Source organism: Bufo bufo, chromosome 3 (assembly GCF_905171765.1).
Source record: "Bufo bufo chromosome 3, aBufBuf1.1, whole genome shotgun sequence".
NCBI classification, from domain to species: domain Eukaryota; kingdom Metazoa; phylum Chordata; class Amphibia; order Anura; family Bufonidae; genus Bufo; species Bufo bufo.
Window position 1 is genome coordinate 549,031,780 of NC_053391.1, and position 19,086 is coordinate 549,050,865.

Genomic DNA, 19,086 nt, shown 5'->3' on the forward strand with positions numbered 1-19,086 from the left:
TTTGTGTTCCGTATACAGGTCATTTTTTGCGTTCCGTATACGGAATTATTCATTTCAATGGTTCCACAAAAAAAAAACAATGTACCCCATATGCATTCAGTTTCCGTATTTCCGTTGAAAGATAGAACGTGTCCTATTATTGCCCACAAATCACGTTCTGTGGCTCCATTCAAGTCAATGGGTCCGCAAAAAAAAAAAACAGAACACATACGGAAATGCATCCGTATGTCTTCCGTATCTGCGGAACCATCTATTGAAAATTTTATGCCCAGACCAATATTTTCTATGTAATCACTGTATACAGCATACAGAAAAACGGAACGGAAAAACAAACAAAAAACAGAACAGCGGCATGCAAAACACTGAAAAAGACATACGGTCATGTGAACGAACCCTAATATTGTATCTTGAGGGACCACTGTACAACACAGGTCAGGAGAGGTGACAGGTCTAGAGGACACATCTGCAGACAGGGTTCTTAGGCTAGTCCCAGGATTAATAGCTCCTGGCAGGAGTCCAGCAGCTCCCCCGGTATGTGCTGCAGAACAGCCGGCGGGCCTCCAGAAATAACTGATGAGGACTTAGTCTCCGCCCATAAAATAAACAAACCACACCCCTTAGAGATCATTCCCGTTTCACGTGCTCTTCCTAGAAATGCCTTGCTCTCTCATCCAATCACAAGCCTCCATTCCGGTATGTGGGCGGTGCAAGGCACAAGCTAAGACGGATCTTTGGCTAGCAATATGGTGGGCGTGGCGCAGGCAGCGATGGGCGGAACCACTAAGATTGTTGGCCGGGAGGAGGTGGGCGGAGACACGTCTTACGAGCCTGCCAGTACACATTGGAGGCTCCTTTATTTCTGAGCGGGCAGTGCGGCGGCCAGGCCTGAGTCAGGATTACGCACACACCAGGTATGTACCGCAGGAGGGCCGGGGGAGTCACAGCGCTCCGTTTACAGTAAGTCATTGTTCAGGGGCTGACGTCGAGGTTGTGTCACACACTTGGGCCCCGGCAGCAGCGCGCATGTGTCACGTGGTGGTGGTGGGGAACCTGGCAGCACCCTGTGGCAATGCTGTGTGACCTTGCTTCCCTCACTTATGACAGGTAGGTGTTGGTACCTGTGACGGTAGGTCTTTTGGTCCCTATGTGCAGCATTACTTCAGTCTCCTGCACGTGGGGCATTCAGTGAAGCCTGAGCTCATTCACTTACAGGACCAGTCACCTGTCATTGCAGGTGGCACATAGGATGCCCACAGTCAGTACCAGCTGGAGGCTGCACTCCCTGCCTGGTGTCATCCATCATGTCCTCCAAGCTCGCCCCCTCTGCCTGGTATTTCAGTCCCCAGCAGCGATCTGCTTCCAGTCAAGTCTTGTCCAAATTGAACGGCGGGTGAGACTTTGTGACACAGTTGAGACGAGTAAGTGTGGAGCTGTCTTGATCTTTCCTTAAAGGGATTTTCCAAGATTCTCATGTTGATGACCTGTCCTCAGAATGGGTCCTGCCGATCAGCTGTTTGAGGAGGCCCATGACCTCTTCGCAGCTCACCTAGCACAGCGCCATCCATCACACAGTGACTGTTCTTGGTATTGCAGCTCAGCCCCATTCACTGAATAGGACTGGCCTCTTCAAACAGCTGATTGGTGGGGGTGCTGGGAGTTGGACCCCGACCTACTGAGAATAGGTCATCAGTATTTAATCCAGGAAAACCCCTTTAACTTTGATAGAAGGAAGGTCAAATTGCAATAGCCGCTGGGTCGCAAGTTGAGCAGCGCTTTTTGCAGTGGTATTAACCCTTTAAAGGGGTTTTCTGGGGTAGTGATATTAATGACTATGAGGATAGCTAATCCATATCAGGAGCCTGGAAAGCCAATTTGGCAACATTCACATGGCTCCTGTTTACAGCGGAATTTTGGCGCTGAAAACCCTCCGGCGGCCACGTCCTTTCTGCCTCCCATTCATTTCAGTGGGAGGCAGTGCTGAGGGTGAATGTGTCCCTGCTCGGCGCGGCTGTCGGCAGGATTTTGGCCTTGTGTGAACGTCCCCTAATTAGGGGCAGGTCACTTTTTAGTAGATGGAAGACTGGTTGGTTGGGTTTCCCTCCTGAATTGATGCCCGTCCTGACATCCTTTGCAGCCACCACTTCACCATCATTGCTGCTATTGGCTGTATACACTATAACTACATAGAGCGCTGCCATGCTATAGAGCTTTAAAGGGATAGGTGCCAGTTACCTAGACATGCCACTGATGGATGACGCCAGTATCGGCCTCCACGTGTACCACCTGCATGGTGCAGATGACCCAGTACAGGCAGTTGGCACCACAACAGAACACTTGTACGAAATTAAATTTCGGTCTCTTATCAAACAGAAGGACCCAATAATGGGAATTTTCAGGAGCCAGATGGTGGTATCTGCCGTCGCCAGGACCGGTTAGGAGTGCGTGACTTGTTGACACAGATAAGTGTCTCCGGCAGTAGATACGTCGCCTCATTAGTCACCCGTGTCCGGTCATCTTGCAGGTCGCTGTACTTCTCTGTATCTCTCCCCATCTGTCCATACAATCAGCGTGCTAAATGAGATCAGACTGAGCGGAGATGTAAAAGGACATGATGTCCTGAGCTCTTTTTAATATTCGCTGTGTTCTTCCTAATCTGTAGAAGTGGAAATGTGTGACTGCTGAGGGGGTGACACAGATGTCTCGCAGGTGACTAGTTGACACCTTCTGGATGGATTGTGAGGTAGTCAGTTGTCAGACCATTGCTGTACACAACCCCTTATTATCAAATGCCTCTAACTTAAAGGTGTATTCCACATTATAGGGCATAACCATTAGATCAGTGGGGGTCCTACAGATGGGACCCCTACCAATCACGAGAACATTCCCCCCAGAAATAAAAATCAATGGAGCGGCCGGTAGGTTGAGTACATGCACTGCTGCTCCATTCACCTCTATAGGACCGGCCAGTCATATCCCAGCTGAGTACATTGTGTCTAGAAGAATAGCTCTTAGGACTTGCTGATAAGGATTCTTTGATCTCCTGTAATAATTCTTACCTCCCACCACTAAAACCAGTCTTCCCAGTTTGCAGATCCTAGAGAACAGATCTGGGGCTCTGTCCTGGGTGACCTTGCTGGAGGACGGTGACATTCCAGCGCTCTTTGCCTTTATCAGCTGATGCAGGACACTTTCCAGGTTCAGTCCTCTGTGTAACTGCCCAGGTTGTTGGGTCATGGCATACTGGTGCTCGGGACTGGGACTACTTTGCATGGAAGTTATAGTCCTTAGTTACGGCTGAGTTTTTTCCCCCATTAGACATTTATGAATACCGCCCTACAGATTTTTCTAAGGCTGGCTTCACACGCTGTCTATTTGAGAAAAACATCCCTGCAGTTTTTGGATGCAGCAGGAAGCAGAAGTAGAAGCCCTTCCTTTAGGCCTCTTTCACACGAACGATACAGATTAGGTCCGGGTGCGTTCAGTGAAACTCGCACCATTTTGCAAGTAAGTTCAGTCCGTTTTGTCAGCGATTGCGTTCAGTTTTTTTTCTGCGTGGGTGCAATGCGTTTTGATGCGTTTTTCACGCGCATGATTGTAAACCTTCAGTTTAACATCTCCTAGTAACCATCAGTGGAAAACGTATCGCACCCGCACTTGCTTGCAATACGTTTTTCACGCACCCCCATTCACTTTTATGGAGCCAGGGCTGCGTGAAAAACGCAGAATATAGAACATGCTGCGATTTTCACGCAACGCAGAACTGATGTGCGAAAAACAACGCTCATTTACACAGACCCATTGAAACGTCACACATTGCACCCGTGCGGAAAACTCGCTCATGTGAAAGGGGCCTTATAGTTCTCATTCCTTCAGAACCCACTTTTGCAAAGAAGTATCTCCAAAGAAAGAGAACTAGCCAGACTCCTACTCCTTACTGAAGAGGGGCAAGCTGTCTGCAGATGTATAATCTGGCCAGGCTATGTTCCCTTGTCAAGTCCTCAAGCCTCTTTCACAGCATGCCTTTTTCAGTATTTTGCGGTCCGCAAAAAACGGATCCACAAAAAATACGGATGATGTCCGTGTGCATTCAGTTTTTTTGCTGTCCCCTGATAGTACCGTGTCCGTTATGCAGACAATAATAGGGCATGTTCTATCTTTGAACGGAAATTCAGAAACAGAAGGCATACGGAGTACTTTACGTTTTTTTTTTTTTTTTGCGGATCCATTGAAATGAATGGTTCCGTATACGGAACACAAAAAAACGAAAAGTAAACGGGGAAAAAAAAAGTTGGATCTTGACTTATAGGTGTATAGGTGGCGCTGGTGAGATAGTTCTCCGTCTTGGGAGATACCTCTTTGCATATATTTGTTTCACATTGATCTTTGCTGCTAAGTCTTCATACAGGACTGGTCTCTTTAAGGAGATTCAGCACCACTAAGCCAAACTTAGTGGTGCTGAATATTTCCGGCAGTTGCTCAAAAAACTGCAATATTTTCCTAAAAAATGCCGTATGCGAAGCCACCGTTGGGGTATACTCACATGGTGCATATTACATGTGTTTTTTTGTGCGGAAAGCAGGGTAAGGCCCCTTGCAGACGAGCGTTCCTCCCGCAGCGAGTCCGCATCGCAGCACCCGGCCTGACCTCCCAGCGCTGCCGGGGGTCACAAAGCATTATATTGATTTATGATGCTATGTAACCCTTTGGCCTTTCACACGGGCGTCCCGGATTTGCTCCGAATGCATTTCGGAACACCCGCGCGAGTGTGCACGAAATTGCAGTCAGTTTTGACTGCGATTGCGTTGCTTTGTTCCGTTTTTATCGCGCGGGTGCAATGCGTTTTGCACGCGCGTGATAAAAAAACTGAATGCGGTACCCAGACTTCTTCACTGAAGTTCAGGTTTGGGTTAGGTGTTCTGTAGATTTTATTATTTCCCCTTATAACATGGCACCTACATGCGATCAATATAATGCTATGTGCGATGCAGACTAGCTGCGGGAGGCACGCTCGTCTGCAAGGGGCCGACTACAGTACCAGAGATGTTCAAAAATCTCATGTACACTGTGAGGAAACGTTCCGCATGGAAATTGACCTGCGGCGTGGATTTCGAAATGCAAAGGGTTTCAGACTTGGCTCTATGAAAAAGGTGAGATCTGGGGCAAATCGGCATCAAAATCTGCAAGTAGAGCCTCATTCACATGTCGGTGATTTCCATCAGTTATTGTGAGCCAAAACCAGGTGCGGCTCTAAACACAGAACAGGAGCAGATCTATCCCTAATACCTTAGGTCTGTGGAGGCTCCAATCCTGGCTCACAATCACTGCTGGAAATACTGACCAAACACTGATGTGTGAATGAGGCTTAACACATGTATTTGGTGCAGAAATGCACAAAAATCTGCCTGTAAAATCCTCATAAACGACACGGTCATGTGCATATATACCCTTCGGATAACTGCACACAATGCAGATTACGGGCAGTTTTTTGTGGAGATTTCCATGCAGGAAAAAAGCATCTTTAAGGCTACATGCACACGACCGTATGTGTTTTGTGGTCTGCAAAAAACCGCATGACATCCGTATGTTCTCTTTTTCTTTTTCTGGTAATGGGTGAGGTACGGTAAATGAAATCCAGAAAGCTCAGTTTGCTAAGACAGTTTTTTTTTTTTTTTGGACTGGTGGGTAGGCGGAAGTGGGATCCACCAGTCCACACCCTTAGGGCTCATGCGCACGAATGTATTTTCTTTCCATGTCCGTTCCGGGGTTTTTTTTGTGTACGGTATGTGGAACCATTCATTTCAATGGGTTCGCAAAAAAAACAGAAGGTACTCCGTGTGCATTTTGTTTCCATAGGTCCATGCCGCCAAAAATAGAACATGTCCTATTATTGTCTGCCTTACGGACAAGGATAGTACAGTTCTATTAGGTCAGCGGTTCTGTCCCGCAAAATATGGAATGCACACGGACGTCATCCGTATTGCGGACTGCAAAATGCCTACACAGTGCCGTTCTGACATGCAGTTAGGATGCATTTTTTTTTTTTAATTGTAGCTAGCTGAAATTGATTAAATCATTCCAACGATGCAAAACACCTGGCTAAATTGAAAACTGCACCCTAAGGCCGAATGCACGCGGCGTCATTGGTTTCTATGATGCCGTGCGCTTCATGCCGCCACTGCACTACAGTAATATACTGATATGATCTATACGAGTGCATTACTGTAGTGCAGCGGGGGCATGAAGCGCACAGCATCATAGAAACCAATGACTCTGTGCGCTCCTGCTCTCAGCAGGAATCCAGGCCGGGATACCACGGACCGCTCACGCCCGTGTTCCACGGCCGTGTGCATTCGACCTTACTGCGTGTCAGAACTGCAGTGTGCCATCACCCCACTCGCAGGCAAAATCGCATGATTTTCCAGCGACGCAACCCCATCCTATCCGGCCCTCACACACGACGCCCGTGTGAAAGAGGCCTTACTCCAGCACAGGTATTTCCCCTAGCCTGAGGTGATCTCAGGTGTGACTGCTGGGATCAGTACTGGGAAATAAAATCAGGCCTCACATGGTCAGTGAGGTCAGCCTGGGAAGCTAGCTGTCTGAGCGTGATTTTTCCCCTGTGTGAACTGTGCTGTAGTGGTGAGTTAGACGACCTGTGTATTAGGCTACATTCACACGACCGTATGTGTTTTGCGGACCGCAAATTGTGGATCCGCAAAACACTGATACCAGCCCCTGTACGTTCCGCAATTCGTGGACCGCACATAGCCATCACTCTCACAGAAAATGCCTATTCTTGTCCACAATTGCGGACAAGAATAGGACATGCTCTATACTTTTTGCGGGGCCGTGGAACGGAACAATGGATGCGCACGGTGTGCTGTCCGCATCTTTTGAACCCCCTATTGAAATGAATGGGTCCGCACCCGTTCTGCGAAATTGTGGAACGGATGTGGACTCATTCATACGGTCCTGTGAATGAGCCCTTAGTTAGAGCCCAGACGGGCAGGTGTTTATTTTGATGTTTTCTTGAGTTAGGAGCAAATAAAGCACTATTTGGACTTTTAGGCCCCTTTCACACGAGCATGACGGATTGGCTCCGGATGCGTTCAGGGTGCGTTCAGTGAAACTCGCACCATTTTGCAAGCAGGTTCAGTCAGTTTTGTCTGCGATTGTGTTCAGTTCAGTTTTTTTCCACGCGAGTGCAATGTGTGATAAAAAAAAACTGAAGGTTTACAAACAACATCTCCTAGCAACCAGTGAAAAACGGATCGCACCTGCACTTGCTTTCGGATGCAATGCATTTTTCACTGAAGCCCCATTCACTTCAATGGGACCAGGGCTGCATGAAAAACACAGAATATCGAACATGCTGCGTTTTTCACGCAACACAGAACTGATGCGTGAAAAAAACACTCATGTACACAGACCCATTAAAATGAATGGGTCCGGATTCAGTGCAGGGGCTATGTGTTCACGTCGTGCATTGCAGCCGCGCGGAGAACTTGCTCGTGTGAAAGGGGCCTTAGGCTACGGAGTGTGAGAGTCTGTCATTGCCAACCTCGCCGTACACAATCCAGTACTGTGTAATTTCCTATGTTTTCTGAACGTTCTCGCTCCGTGTCGCAGGCAGTCGTATGCTTGTTCTCGCAGCCTGATTTCTCGTTGGGCTTGGTGAACTTGTTCTGTGTAGAACGCAGTAATTCCCTGTAGTAGTAATCTTGCAGAAGAGCGCAGGCAGGGACTGTGAGCGTGTCCAGAAATACAGTGCACTTGTCTGGAGTCCAGTTACAAATCTGGATAATCCGGAGTCCAGTTGCGAGCACGGCATGTACCTGCAGAGTGACTACACACATTAACTATTTCAGGTCGGGATGAGCGAATCGACTTCGAATGTTTCATCCGAAGTGGATTCGCTTATCCCTAATTGCAGGTAATGTCACTGTTGTGTGGCGTGTGTCTCGTATTGAGGATCCGACCTCAGTTTGACATTGAGTTTCTCAATTCTTTAAGATCCCTTCAGGGGAATCTGTCAGCTGCATCCACTGTGTATAACTAGAGGCGATGCATTGTAGTAGCATTAAAACGACACCTTTGTGTAGTTTATACATGTATCCAACACCAGAAAATGAAGTCTGTTTGATCTGCTGATTAGTTTACCAAGTGGGCGGCGGGGTGTGATTAACGGGTGTCGGGGGGCCGAAGCCCGCCAATATAGAAGTTTCCAGTGCCGCTGCACGTTCATGTCCTCTGCGGCGTTGCAAGTCTTGGTGCATGCGCAGTTACTGTGAGGAGTAAAATACCCTCTATAGGGCAGTCTATGCGCAAGCACAGTCAGTTTCCTCTTTTACGCATCAACAAAATTTTGATGAGATGCCTGACGCCCATGTAGGAGGAGTTGGGTGCTGATCATGTCGATGAAGAGGAAGGGGCGGACATGAAGGGCAGTACTTGTGTAGAGTCGGGCTTGGGCACTTGCAACGGGCGGGCTTGGGCTCTGGAAACTGTTAGGCCTCTTGCACATGAACGTATTTTCATTCTGTTACGTTTTTCTGCGGACCGTATATGGAACCATTCACTTCAATGGGTCCGCAAAAAAAAACGGAAGGTACTCTGTGTGCATTCCGTTTCCGTATTTCCATTCCACTAATAAAATAGAACATGTCCTATTATTGACCGCATTACGGACAAGGATAGGACTGTTCTATTAGGGGCCAGCTGTTCCGTTCCGCAAAATACGGAATGCACACGGACGTCATCCGTATTTTTTGCTGATTTGTTTTTTGCATGACCACTGCTGCTGGAGTATAGGGTGGTTGTAATTATGGAAATGAGCAGGGTATAATGTGCTGGCTTGATTCATTTTGCCATCAAAGGAAGCAATATGGACAATCTCGGTACATTAGTAAGTGCCTTGTAATAACTTTGTCTGCATGATAAATGCCATTTGCTGAAGTGACACAACCCTTTAAAGGAACAATAAACCTAGAAATGGATGCTAAAAATACAACCTATAGTTGCCCTTACTGTTGATCAGTCGGCAGCACTTTCTGCAGGATCCTGTCTTGTAGAAATTCTGCAGAAAAAGATAGGTTAATATCCTGAAGATCTCATCTATATCCATTGAGATAGCGGCTGAGGGGAGGGGCTTATCAAAGAGGTGGAGCAGAGAGAGAGGAGTTGTCTTCTAACCAGACACAGGGCATGGCTAAGGCTACTTTTACACTAGCGTTGTTTAAATCCGGCATTCAATTCCGACACCGGAACTGCCCGCTGGATCCGGAAAAACGTGTGAAAACGGATTACATTTGAATCCTGATCAGGATTTTGATCACAATGAAAAAAAGCATTGGAAAAAACAGATCCGCCATTTATGGACTTTAACTTTTTTTTTCACATTTTTCGGGTTTAACATGCAAAAGCCGGATCCGTTTTGACTGAACACACGGCGCCGGATCTGGCGTTAATGCAAGTCAATGGGAAAAAGGCAGGATCCGGCGTTCAGTCAAAGTGTTCCGGATTTTTGGCCGGAGGTAAAAATAAAACATGCTACGGTTTTCTGAAAAGCCTGATCAGTCAAAAAGACTGAACTGAAGACATCCTGATGCATCCTGAAGGACGGACTCTCCATTCAGAATGCATTAGGATATGCCTGATCAGTTCTTTTCCGGATTTGAGCCCCTAGGACGGAACTCAGCGCGGGAAAAGAAAAACGCTAGTGTGAAAGTACCCTAAGCTCCTTGGACACCACGTTTTCATTATCAATTTCTCTATTTGAATAGTAATATGAGACAAACTGAGATCAAAGTAAAGGGAGGAAGTGCTGGGATAAAAAGGGCATGTATGATTCCAGGCTTGAAGGGTTTTTCCAGTTCCTTAATATTGATGGCCTATGGGCATGTTGGAAGATGACACCAGGACATTTCCTGTTTTATACATTGACTGTAGTACCCGACCATGCTGTGAACAGAGCCCTATAACAGGGGAGCCGTTCTTGTGTAAATAGCCCTGCCTAATCCCAGTAACAGGCCTAGTCAGGGGTATGGGCAGATGGAGAGGGTTCACATGATCTGCCCATTTCTACCTCCTAGATATGATTTTTCAGGTTTGTCTCTTTGGTTCAGAATTTTCAGTAAATTGAGACATTCTTTGTTTTTCCAGGCAAAATAGAGACCCCAGAAGTGAAGATGTCTGCTGCTAGCTGGAAGCCATTTATATATGGAGGATTGGCTTCGATTACAGCTGAATGTGGTGAGTTGTGTCCTAAAATAGCTTCCTGTGACCGCAAATGTTGGCGTCATTGCTGGCTTAGGGGGCGTTCACATATGTCTGGCCATCCGGTGTAGTCTCCCTCTGGCATGGGTGCGCCAGTTCAAAAAATGTTGATTGCAGCGTTTTTAGATTTGGCTAGTTGATAGGTCTCCCACCATACGCTATTAGGGCCCATGGGGTTTTGGAGGGCATTCTGGGTGCCTGGATGGACATATGTAAATGCATCCTTATGCTGCATTTGCACGGCTGACATTTGGGTTGATTATCGGGAGCAAACATTCCTGCAAACGCTCGTTCCTGATAGTCTGCCCGTCTAAGGGTCCATTCACACATCCGTAATTTGGGTCCACATTCGTTCCGCAATTTGCGGACCCATTCACTTTTAATGGGGCTGGAACGGATGCAAATCCGCATTTTCGGGATCCGCATCCGTTTTTTCAGGATCCGCAATTCCGTTCCTGAAAAAAATAGAACATGTCCTATTCTTGTCCGCAATTGCGGACCAGAAAAAGCATTTTCTATCATGGTGTCTGTGATGTGCAGTCTGCAAATTGCGGATCGCACATTGCAGGTGTCCGTGTTTTGCGGATCCACAAAACACTTACGGACGTCTGAATGGACCCTAAAGGTGAAACGGTTGTTCATGCAGTCACTGTTTGCCGTGTCTAAACTGCTGCCCAGAAACAATGATTCTGTATGATGGGGGATGGCATTAGCAGTCGCTCCTCCCCATACTGTGGAGGTGATATGTAAATGCAGCAGTCTTCTTCACTAAGGGTCTATTCACACCACCGTGTGTGTTTTGCGGATCCGCAAAACACGGGCAGCGGCAATGTGCGTTCCGCATTTTGCAGACCGCACATTGCCGGCACTAAGAGAATATGGCGGACAAGAATAGGACATGTTCTATTTTTTTCGGGATCGCAATTGCGGACCTGGAAGTGTGAGTCCGCAATTCCGGATCCGGGCCGCACATCGTGCGGCCCCATAGAAATGAATGGGTCCGCAATTCCGTTCCGCAAAATGCAGAGCGGAATTGCGGATGTGTGAATGGGGCCTAACCATCATGCGACTGTCAGAAAGGAGCGCTTCCTTCCCAACAATCGTCTGCTCATCGGCGCACTGTATTCATTTAATGCTTTGTGAACCGCTTGCGACATTTGAGCAAGGAAAGCTCCCGGGACATATGCTGAACAAAGCCACAGGCCTCCATTGTCCAAGAGTAACCTTTTGGCCTCCACCACCGTGGTATGCATTGGTATAACTTTCCTCCTTACGGCATAGGAAATTGCAGCAGGCCGTGCTTATTTATACTGTGAGCCAGAAAAGATGTTGGCATCAGTTCTGGAGGCACCTGCATAAGAACCATCTATGGGTGAACCAAAAGTGCACTCTGGTGGAGTCTGTGTTGATGTTCTGCACATACTGTACTATAGAAAGCTCATTTATTTTGCATTATTTAGTAGTGGTTTATAGGTGAATCCTTTATGATCAAAACGATGAGGGTTTAGCTTTGCTTCCATATCGTACATGTGTGATCTGTAGGTACCTCAGAAACCAAAAGAAAGAAAATAAAAGAACACTCTTGTGCTACAAAAATTAAGTTTGTTGTATATACAAGACTTCTGTTCCTTCTCCACAGAAATCCTGCTTTGTGGCCTTAATAGGAACTTGTTCACCTTGAACGAGCCCCAGATAATGTCAGCTTCGGTCAGACCTTGCTTAGTCATGGCAGGTTGCAGCTTGTGTTCTTGTGTCTCTGGTCTGTTGCAGCTTGATAAGGTATCTGAGATGCTTCATTTGTGGCTTTACCTTCTTTTTTTCTTTAAAGATTAACAGAGCCATAAGCTGGATCCCTCAGGCCTTAATCGTAAGAGTAAGGTTAAAAAAAAAATGTGTTCTTGCTCTAGTCACTAGTGCAAGGGACTTGCAGCCTTGTTCTCCTTGGGTTGGCAAGGTTGGTGCTATATGACATTGCGATGCCACATCTAAGGAACATAATTACTTGTTGAAGAGCCTGAAGGATCCATAATGAATAGTTACATTAGGAAACTAGCATTTGCATCAAGAATTTCCCTTTGGTCCTAGAAGCAAATCTGCAGTAAACTAGCAGACCAAACAGAACACCGTTCTAGACATGAATAAGCTTGTATGTTCTAATATCTGGTGTCCTTGTATTCTCCAAGACAGTCAGGTCCATAAATATTGGGACATCGACACAATTCTAACATTTTTGGCTCTATACACTACCACAATGGATTTGAAATTAAACGAACAAGATGTGCTTTAACTGCAGACTGTCAGCTGTAATTTGAGGGTATTTACATCCAAATCAGGTGAACGATGTAGGAATTACAACAGTTTGCATATGTGCCTCCCACTTGTTGAGGGACCAAAAGTAATGGGACATAATAATCATAACTCAAACTTTCACTTTTTAATACTTGGTTGCAAATCCTTTGCAATCAATCATAGCCTGAAGTCTGGAACGCATAGACATCACCAGATGCTGGGTTTCATCCCTGGTGATGCTCTGCCAGGCCTCTACTGCAACTGTCTTCAGTTCCTGCTTGTTCTTGGGGCATTTTCTCTTCAGTTGTGTCTTCAGCAAGTGAAATGCATGCTCAATCGGATTCAGGTCATTGACTTGGCCATTGCATAACATTCCACTTCTTTCCCTTAAAAAAACTCTTTGGTTGCTTTTGCAGTATGCTTTGGGTCATTGTCCATCTGCACTGTGAAGCACCGTCCAAGGAGTTCTGAAGCATTTGGCTGAATATGAGCAGATAATATTGCCCGAAACACTTCAGAATTCATCCTGCTGCTTTTGTCAGCAGTCACATCATCAATAAATACAAGAGAACCAGTGCCATTGGCAGCCATACATGCCCACGCCATGACACTACCACCACCATGCTTCACTGATGAGGTGGTATGCTTAGGGTCATAAGCAGTTCCTTTCCTTCTCCATACTCTTCTCTTCCCATCACTCTGGTACAAGTTGATCTTGGTCTCATCTGTCCATAGGATGTTGTTTCAGAACTGTGAAGGCTTTTTTAGATGTCATTTGGCAAACTCTAATCTGGCCTTCCTGTTTTTGAGGCTCACCAATGGTTTACATCTTGTGGTAAACCCTCTGTATTCACTCTGGTGAAGGCTTCTCTTAATTGTTGGCTTTGACACACATACACCTACCTCCTGGAGAGTGTTCTTGATCTGGCCAACTGTTGTGAAGGGTGTTTTCTTCACCAGGGAAAATTCTTCGGTCATCCACCACAGTTGTTTTCCGTGGTCTTCCAGGTCTTTTGGTGTTGCTGAGCTCACCGGAGCGTTCCTTTTTTTTTTTTTTTTTAAGAATGTCCCAAACTGTTGTTTTGGCCATGCCTAATGTTTTTGCTATCTCTCGGATGGGTTTGTTGTGTTTTTTCAGCCTAATGATGGCTTGCTTCACTGATAGTGACAGCTCTTTGGATATTATCTTGAGAGTTGACAGCAACAGATTCCAAATGCAAATAGCACACTTGAAATGAACTCTGGACCTTTTATCTGCTCATTGTAATTGGGATAATGAGGGAATAACACACACCTGGCCATGGAACAGCTGAGAAGCCAATTGTCCCATTACTTTTGGTTCCTTAACAAGTGGGAGGCACATATGCAAACTGTTGTAATTCCTACACTGTTCACCTGATTTGGATGTAAATACCCTCAAATTAAAGCCGACAGTCTGCAGTTAAAGCACATCTTGTTCATTTCAAATCCATTGTGGTGGTGTATAGAGCCAAAAAATGTTAGAATTGTGTCAATGTCCCAATATTTATGGACCTGACTGTACCAGTTAGATTCTGCACTATTTAATGCATTGTCCCCTTGACTACGGAGGCTCATTTGTCTCAGTATTTGGGTGGCAGCTACCTATTCCTTCATTGCTTGTAGTTTCTAATAATTATTTTCTTTCTGTATGGAAACCTGCCCTCCATGTACTCTCTGAACTTGTGGTGGACTTCTGCTTATACAGAACTGAACAGGTAGTTCTACATTGGAAAGTATGGAGAGTAGACAAGACCGGTGTCTAGCTGCTGATGTGACATTAGGAGGATTTCAGACTGCTTTAGGTTGGCCATACACTTTTAGTAGCTGACAGCTGTTCTTCCCAATACACATGGACAGTCGGCTCGGCTGAACATGCATGTGTTTTCAAGAGGGAGAGGGGAGTAAGGACCCATTTACCGGGGCCGATACACAGGGCAATGATGGGGAATGAAATGTTGATTTCTAGTCATTGTTTATTCGTTCTGCTGAACTTACATGCAGCAATGATCACTGCTGTATGGGGATCAATGATCGTTAATCTGATCATTTACTTCTTTGTCGGCAGCACATCCCTGTTCACTCAGGGTGATGTGCAGCTGTCAAGAGGATTTTTGGTGGCACATGAAAATGTTTAACGCCCGAAAAATGAGCATTTGCTCCTTTGTGGGGTGATTGGCAGCACCTTTACACTGACCAAGCGTATTTGTTCAGGATAGTTGGTCCAATCCTTAGTCCATGGAAAAGGGCCCTAAGCATCTATGGAAGCTGAACAGAGAACAAAAGGATGAGACACCATCAAATTCAACATGCCCAACCCTTCTTTCCCTTTAAAGGAGAGTCAGGACACCCCCATACACTTTAGATTGTCAACTGGTCCCACCAATGTTAATCTAATGTGTATGGTCACCTTTAGGCTGACAGTGCATCTTAGATACTTGCTGTCCAATTTCTTGTTTGTCGCTCTAAATCTCAATAAGCGGCTACCAGACCTTTTTTACAGTTTAGAATCATTACTTCTATGTGTTGATTTGAGAAGAACTAGGAGGCACCATTGTGTGATTACTGTAGTTATTTCTTCATAGCTTCTTTACCTTCATTTCTTCAAGGTACTTTTCCTATAGACTTGACCAAAACACGTCTCCAAGTCCAGGGGCAAATTAATGATGCCAAATACAAAGAAATTCGCTATCGAGGAATGGTGCATGCGCTTGTTAGAATATGCAGAGAAGAGGGGCTCACCGCGTTGTATTCTGGGTAAGTAGATAGGCCGATTTATACCTTGGCTGTACTTGACAGACCCGCGTAGGGCATGAATGATGTCGGCTTGTATGGATGTTGGTTTTCCACTGTTGGCGTCTATGGTGGGAGCACCACTAATGTATTTGGAGGGTGTTCAAAAGTGTCCTGCGCCTCCCTCATTCTAATCATGGGGGTGCAACCTCACGGCCCCGCTCTAATTTTAACATGTTTCATGGTCTCAGAAGGATGAAGTTGAAGCGTTCTAATTTATTTTATAGCCTCATTTTTGACAGGGAGCACCAGGATTAGACCCCTTATGTCCGCTTTGACTAGACTTTTTATTTTTATTTTTTATTATTATGTAAGGTGGATAAATCGCCAAGAGTCCTTACAAAACAAAATAAATAAATGCACTCTCCTGCCCCTTTTCCATCATCAAGGACCTAGTCCTCACTACTTATGGTCCTTGACCTGTAAACTATCAGAAGTGGTCACATGCCACTGCAGCCAATCGCTGGACTGAGCAGTGACGTGTTCTCAAGGAGCATGTCACAGCGGGGCCACTTGGGGACAAGTCTGCATTGAGGTTGGTGATTAGCTACCATCGTGCATGGGACCCTGTCTGGAAGTTTACAGGCAGGGGACTGGAAGGAGTGTGACATGAAGCTGGTTTGTGTATATTTTTGTTACAGCGCAATACTGGCTAAACTTTGAAAAGGGGTTGTCTGGTGTAAACTTGCTACAAATGGGGAAAAAACAATAACCAGCGTGGCATGCTATGCCACGCCGATGGTTGCTTTGATGATTGCTGCATCTATAGTTGGCTTTGGAAATGATCTTCTGTCCCCTGCCACTGATTACTCCCATTCCCGGGTGGTCCCTGCGACACTTCATCCATCTGGTGAGCGGTCACCTAACCAAGTCCTTCAGTAGCAGCCATGGATGTTACATCGGCCTACTTCAATTAGAGGACGAAGCAAAGTGTTCGTGGTGGAGGCAGATATTTGTATTTGTTGTGAATGGAGGCAGCAGGAGAGCCCCTGTCATGTACAGCGTGTCCCGCTGGTTACTCAATAGTCTACACAGTTTTATGACCCTGACCCCTCACCCAGATGGGCTGGCATCAGTTATGTAGCCCTGTGACATTCTGAAACCTTAGCTTTGACCCCTGCCATGACTCTACCTTGTGATCAGTCTGGTGAAATACAGATGATTACGTAGTTAATGACTGCCGGATTTTCTTTTTTTCTTTCTTTTCTTTATTGCTCTGCTGCCTTTGTGTCCACATTTATACTTTCTTTTTCCACCTCCCTGCAGGATTGCACCAGCAATGCTTCGCCAGGCATCATACGGTACTATAAAAATTGGAACGTACCAGAGCTTGAAGAGGTTATTTGTCGATCGTCCCGAAGGTTTGTATGAGAAGAGCGGTGATTTTCCAAACCGTGTCATGTTGGACAGATTGTCTGCTCCAGTGTCACAGAGAGTGCACCTAAGTGACAAGGGTGCTCCTACTCCCACTGAAGCCTGGGGCCAATGTCTATAGCTTTGAATGGGTTGTCACTGTTACAACAAATCTCCCCCAGTGCTCCCCAAATGTAATAAAATAGAAGAACATATACTCAACACTTTGGATGTAGAAGCTTGATGAATCTCCTCCTGTTTTCTGGTGGAGAAAAGTTGCACATTTTGACTCTGGTCCTGGTTTGTGACCAAATATGGGGAACCTCAGTGGCCCAAATCATTTAACATCATGTGCGCCAGAAAACTGTCCCACATCACGCCAGAGATCTACTCCAGCTCCTGACTAGATTTTAGGGAGCCCATCATGCGCCTCGTAATAATTGTGACGCTTCTCACGCTAATGCAGGATTTTTTTTTAGAGTGGTCTTAATAAATCTCCCCCTTTGTCCCCCACTATTACCAGCTGCATACGGTGTGCCACTGCTGCAGTCAGTCATTGGCCTTAGAAGTACGTGGCATGAGATCATTGTCGCCGGTGCGGCCTGTAAACAGAAACCGGAGGTGACAACCGAAACTGCAGTGCTGGTAACGGTGGGGGGGTTAAGCTGTGGGTATATGCTTTATTATTTTATCCAATTTTTGTTAACTCTGATGCCGTGCCCCCTTCATCATGTACCAGACACAGCTCTGTACTTTGTGTAGTGCAGTGCCCGGTATTACATTCAGTCCCATTTATTTGATTGGGATGAGTCCGTGTGATGTTTTTATACCAGGCACAGCCAGTACTAGAAGTGCAGAGCGGTGCCTGGTAAACCATGGAGGGGAAGTGGTGCGGCCATTCAGACAGCTGATCAGCGTTGGTGGTGAAGCGGGTCATTAGTTTTTACAGTCTCAGATAATATCTTTGGTCTTCATGACTGGTGGTCTTTAAATACAGTCTAAATCACTCAAATCATTATTATCTTTACAGATGAGACGTTGGTTCTTAATGTATTTTGCGGTGTGCTGTCTGGAGTAGTTTCCTCGTGCATCGCCAACCCCACTGATGTCCTTAAGGTAAGTGTTCACCTCCTTCAGTTTGTTCATTTACCAGCTAGCTAAGTACATCCACTATGTTTAATGGTGGATTAGGAGCAGTGATACGTGGCTGATCGAACTGGGAGGTGTAGATAGCGTGTCCTCCTGAAACAGATTGTGGTTGAAGAATACAGGTAAAAGAACATTTCTCATTCCAATTAGTGGATCCCCATTGTGTGTGCAAAAATGCATTACAGTGGAGAATCACAATGAGGCCTCATGCACACGAACGTATTTTCTTTCCGTGTACGTTCCATATTTTTATTTTATTTTTTTTGGACCAAATGCGGAACCATTCATTTCAATGGGTCCGCAAAAAAAACAAAACGGAAGGTGCTCCGTGTGCATTCCTTTTCCGTATGTCCGCAAAAAAATAGAACATTCCCAATTATTATCCACATTACTGACAAGGATAGTATTGTTCTATTAGGGCCAAGTTGTTCCGTTCCGCAAAATACGGAATGCACACGGATGTCATCCGTATTTTTTGCCGACCACAAAATGCATACGGTCGTGTGCGTAAGGCCTCATTAAGTCTGTTTTGTTACTCTGGGCAATCTAGTCTTTGCTGCCTCAGCAGTTCTGATTGATAAAGCCAGTGAAGCAAGTTCTCAAGAAGTTCTTTTAGCAGGCTGTATCCTCCAGGTAACAGGTGGAGCTGAATAGGAGCAGCACCTTCATAGTCTAATAGCAACCTGGGCTGCCTAAGTAAAACTGGTGAGACTACTGGCTGAAATATTTAGTCGCAGAGGGTTTAGCTGTGTGGAATGAAGTAGTTGTGATGACAGTAAATTGGCATCCACATGGATATCATCATAGAGTATAGTAGTTAATGTCCCTGCCAGGGACGGACTGGCCATAGGCCTTACAGGCAATTTTCCCATGTGCTAATGTCCATAGAGCCAACAGAGCCCTCCTCACTGCCACTGGCCGGGTATATACTTCTGGGGGCAGTATAGGGGTCATTATTAGAGGAAGTCCCGGCAGCCTGCTAAAGGTAAGGCTGGTTTGGTGCTATGGCTGTATCTCACCTCCTAAGCCCTCTGCTCCATATCTTAATTAGAAACAATTAGGGGAGGAAGAGGACAAAACGTGGCAGCTATTGATGGCCACCACAGAGGGACAAGCTTCTGGGGAGGCTTTTTGTGCTGCACTGTGATATTTGGTTCTGTGGGATGGTATTCTGTGTGGTACTATTGTATTGCTGACCCTGCTCCATAT

At 45.9% G+C, this 19,086-nt stretch overlaps 1 protein-coding gene across 2 annotated transcripts in view; it reads left to right on the forward strand.

Moving 5' to 3' along the window:
* Positions 1-806: 806 nt before the first annotated feature.
* The window catches only part of SLC25A30 (solute carrier family 25 member 30), a 33,736-nt gene continuing 15,456 nt past the window's right edge, over positions 807-19,086 (forward strand). The window contains exons 1-5 of one of the 2 annotated variants that reach the window (XM_040425436.1): positions 807-911; positions 10,162-10,251; positions 15,192-15,339; positions 16,642-16,736; positions 17,759-17,844. In XM_040425436.1, the coding sequence (XP_040281370.1) occupies positions 10,188-10,251; positions 15,192-15,339; positions 16,642-16,736; positions 17,759-17,844 (393 nt within the window). In that variant the 5' untranslated portion in view covers positions 807-911; positions 10,162-10,187. Of the gene's footprint in view, positions 912-10,158; positions 10,252-11,914; positions 12,055-15,191; positions 15,340-16,641; positions 16,737-17,758; positions 17,845-19,086 lie in introns of those variants that run through there. The other variant, XM_040425437.1, reaches the window with a different exon arrangement.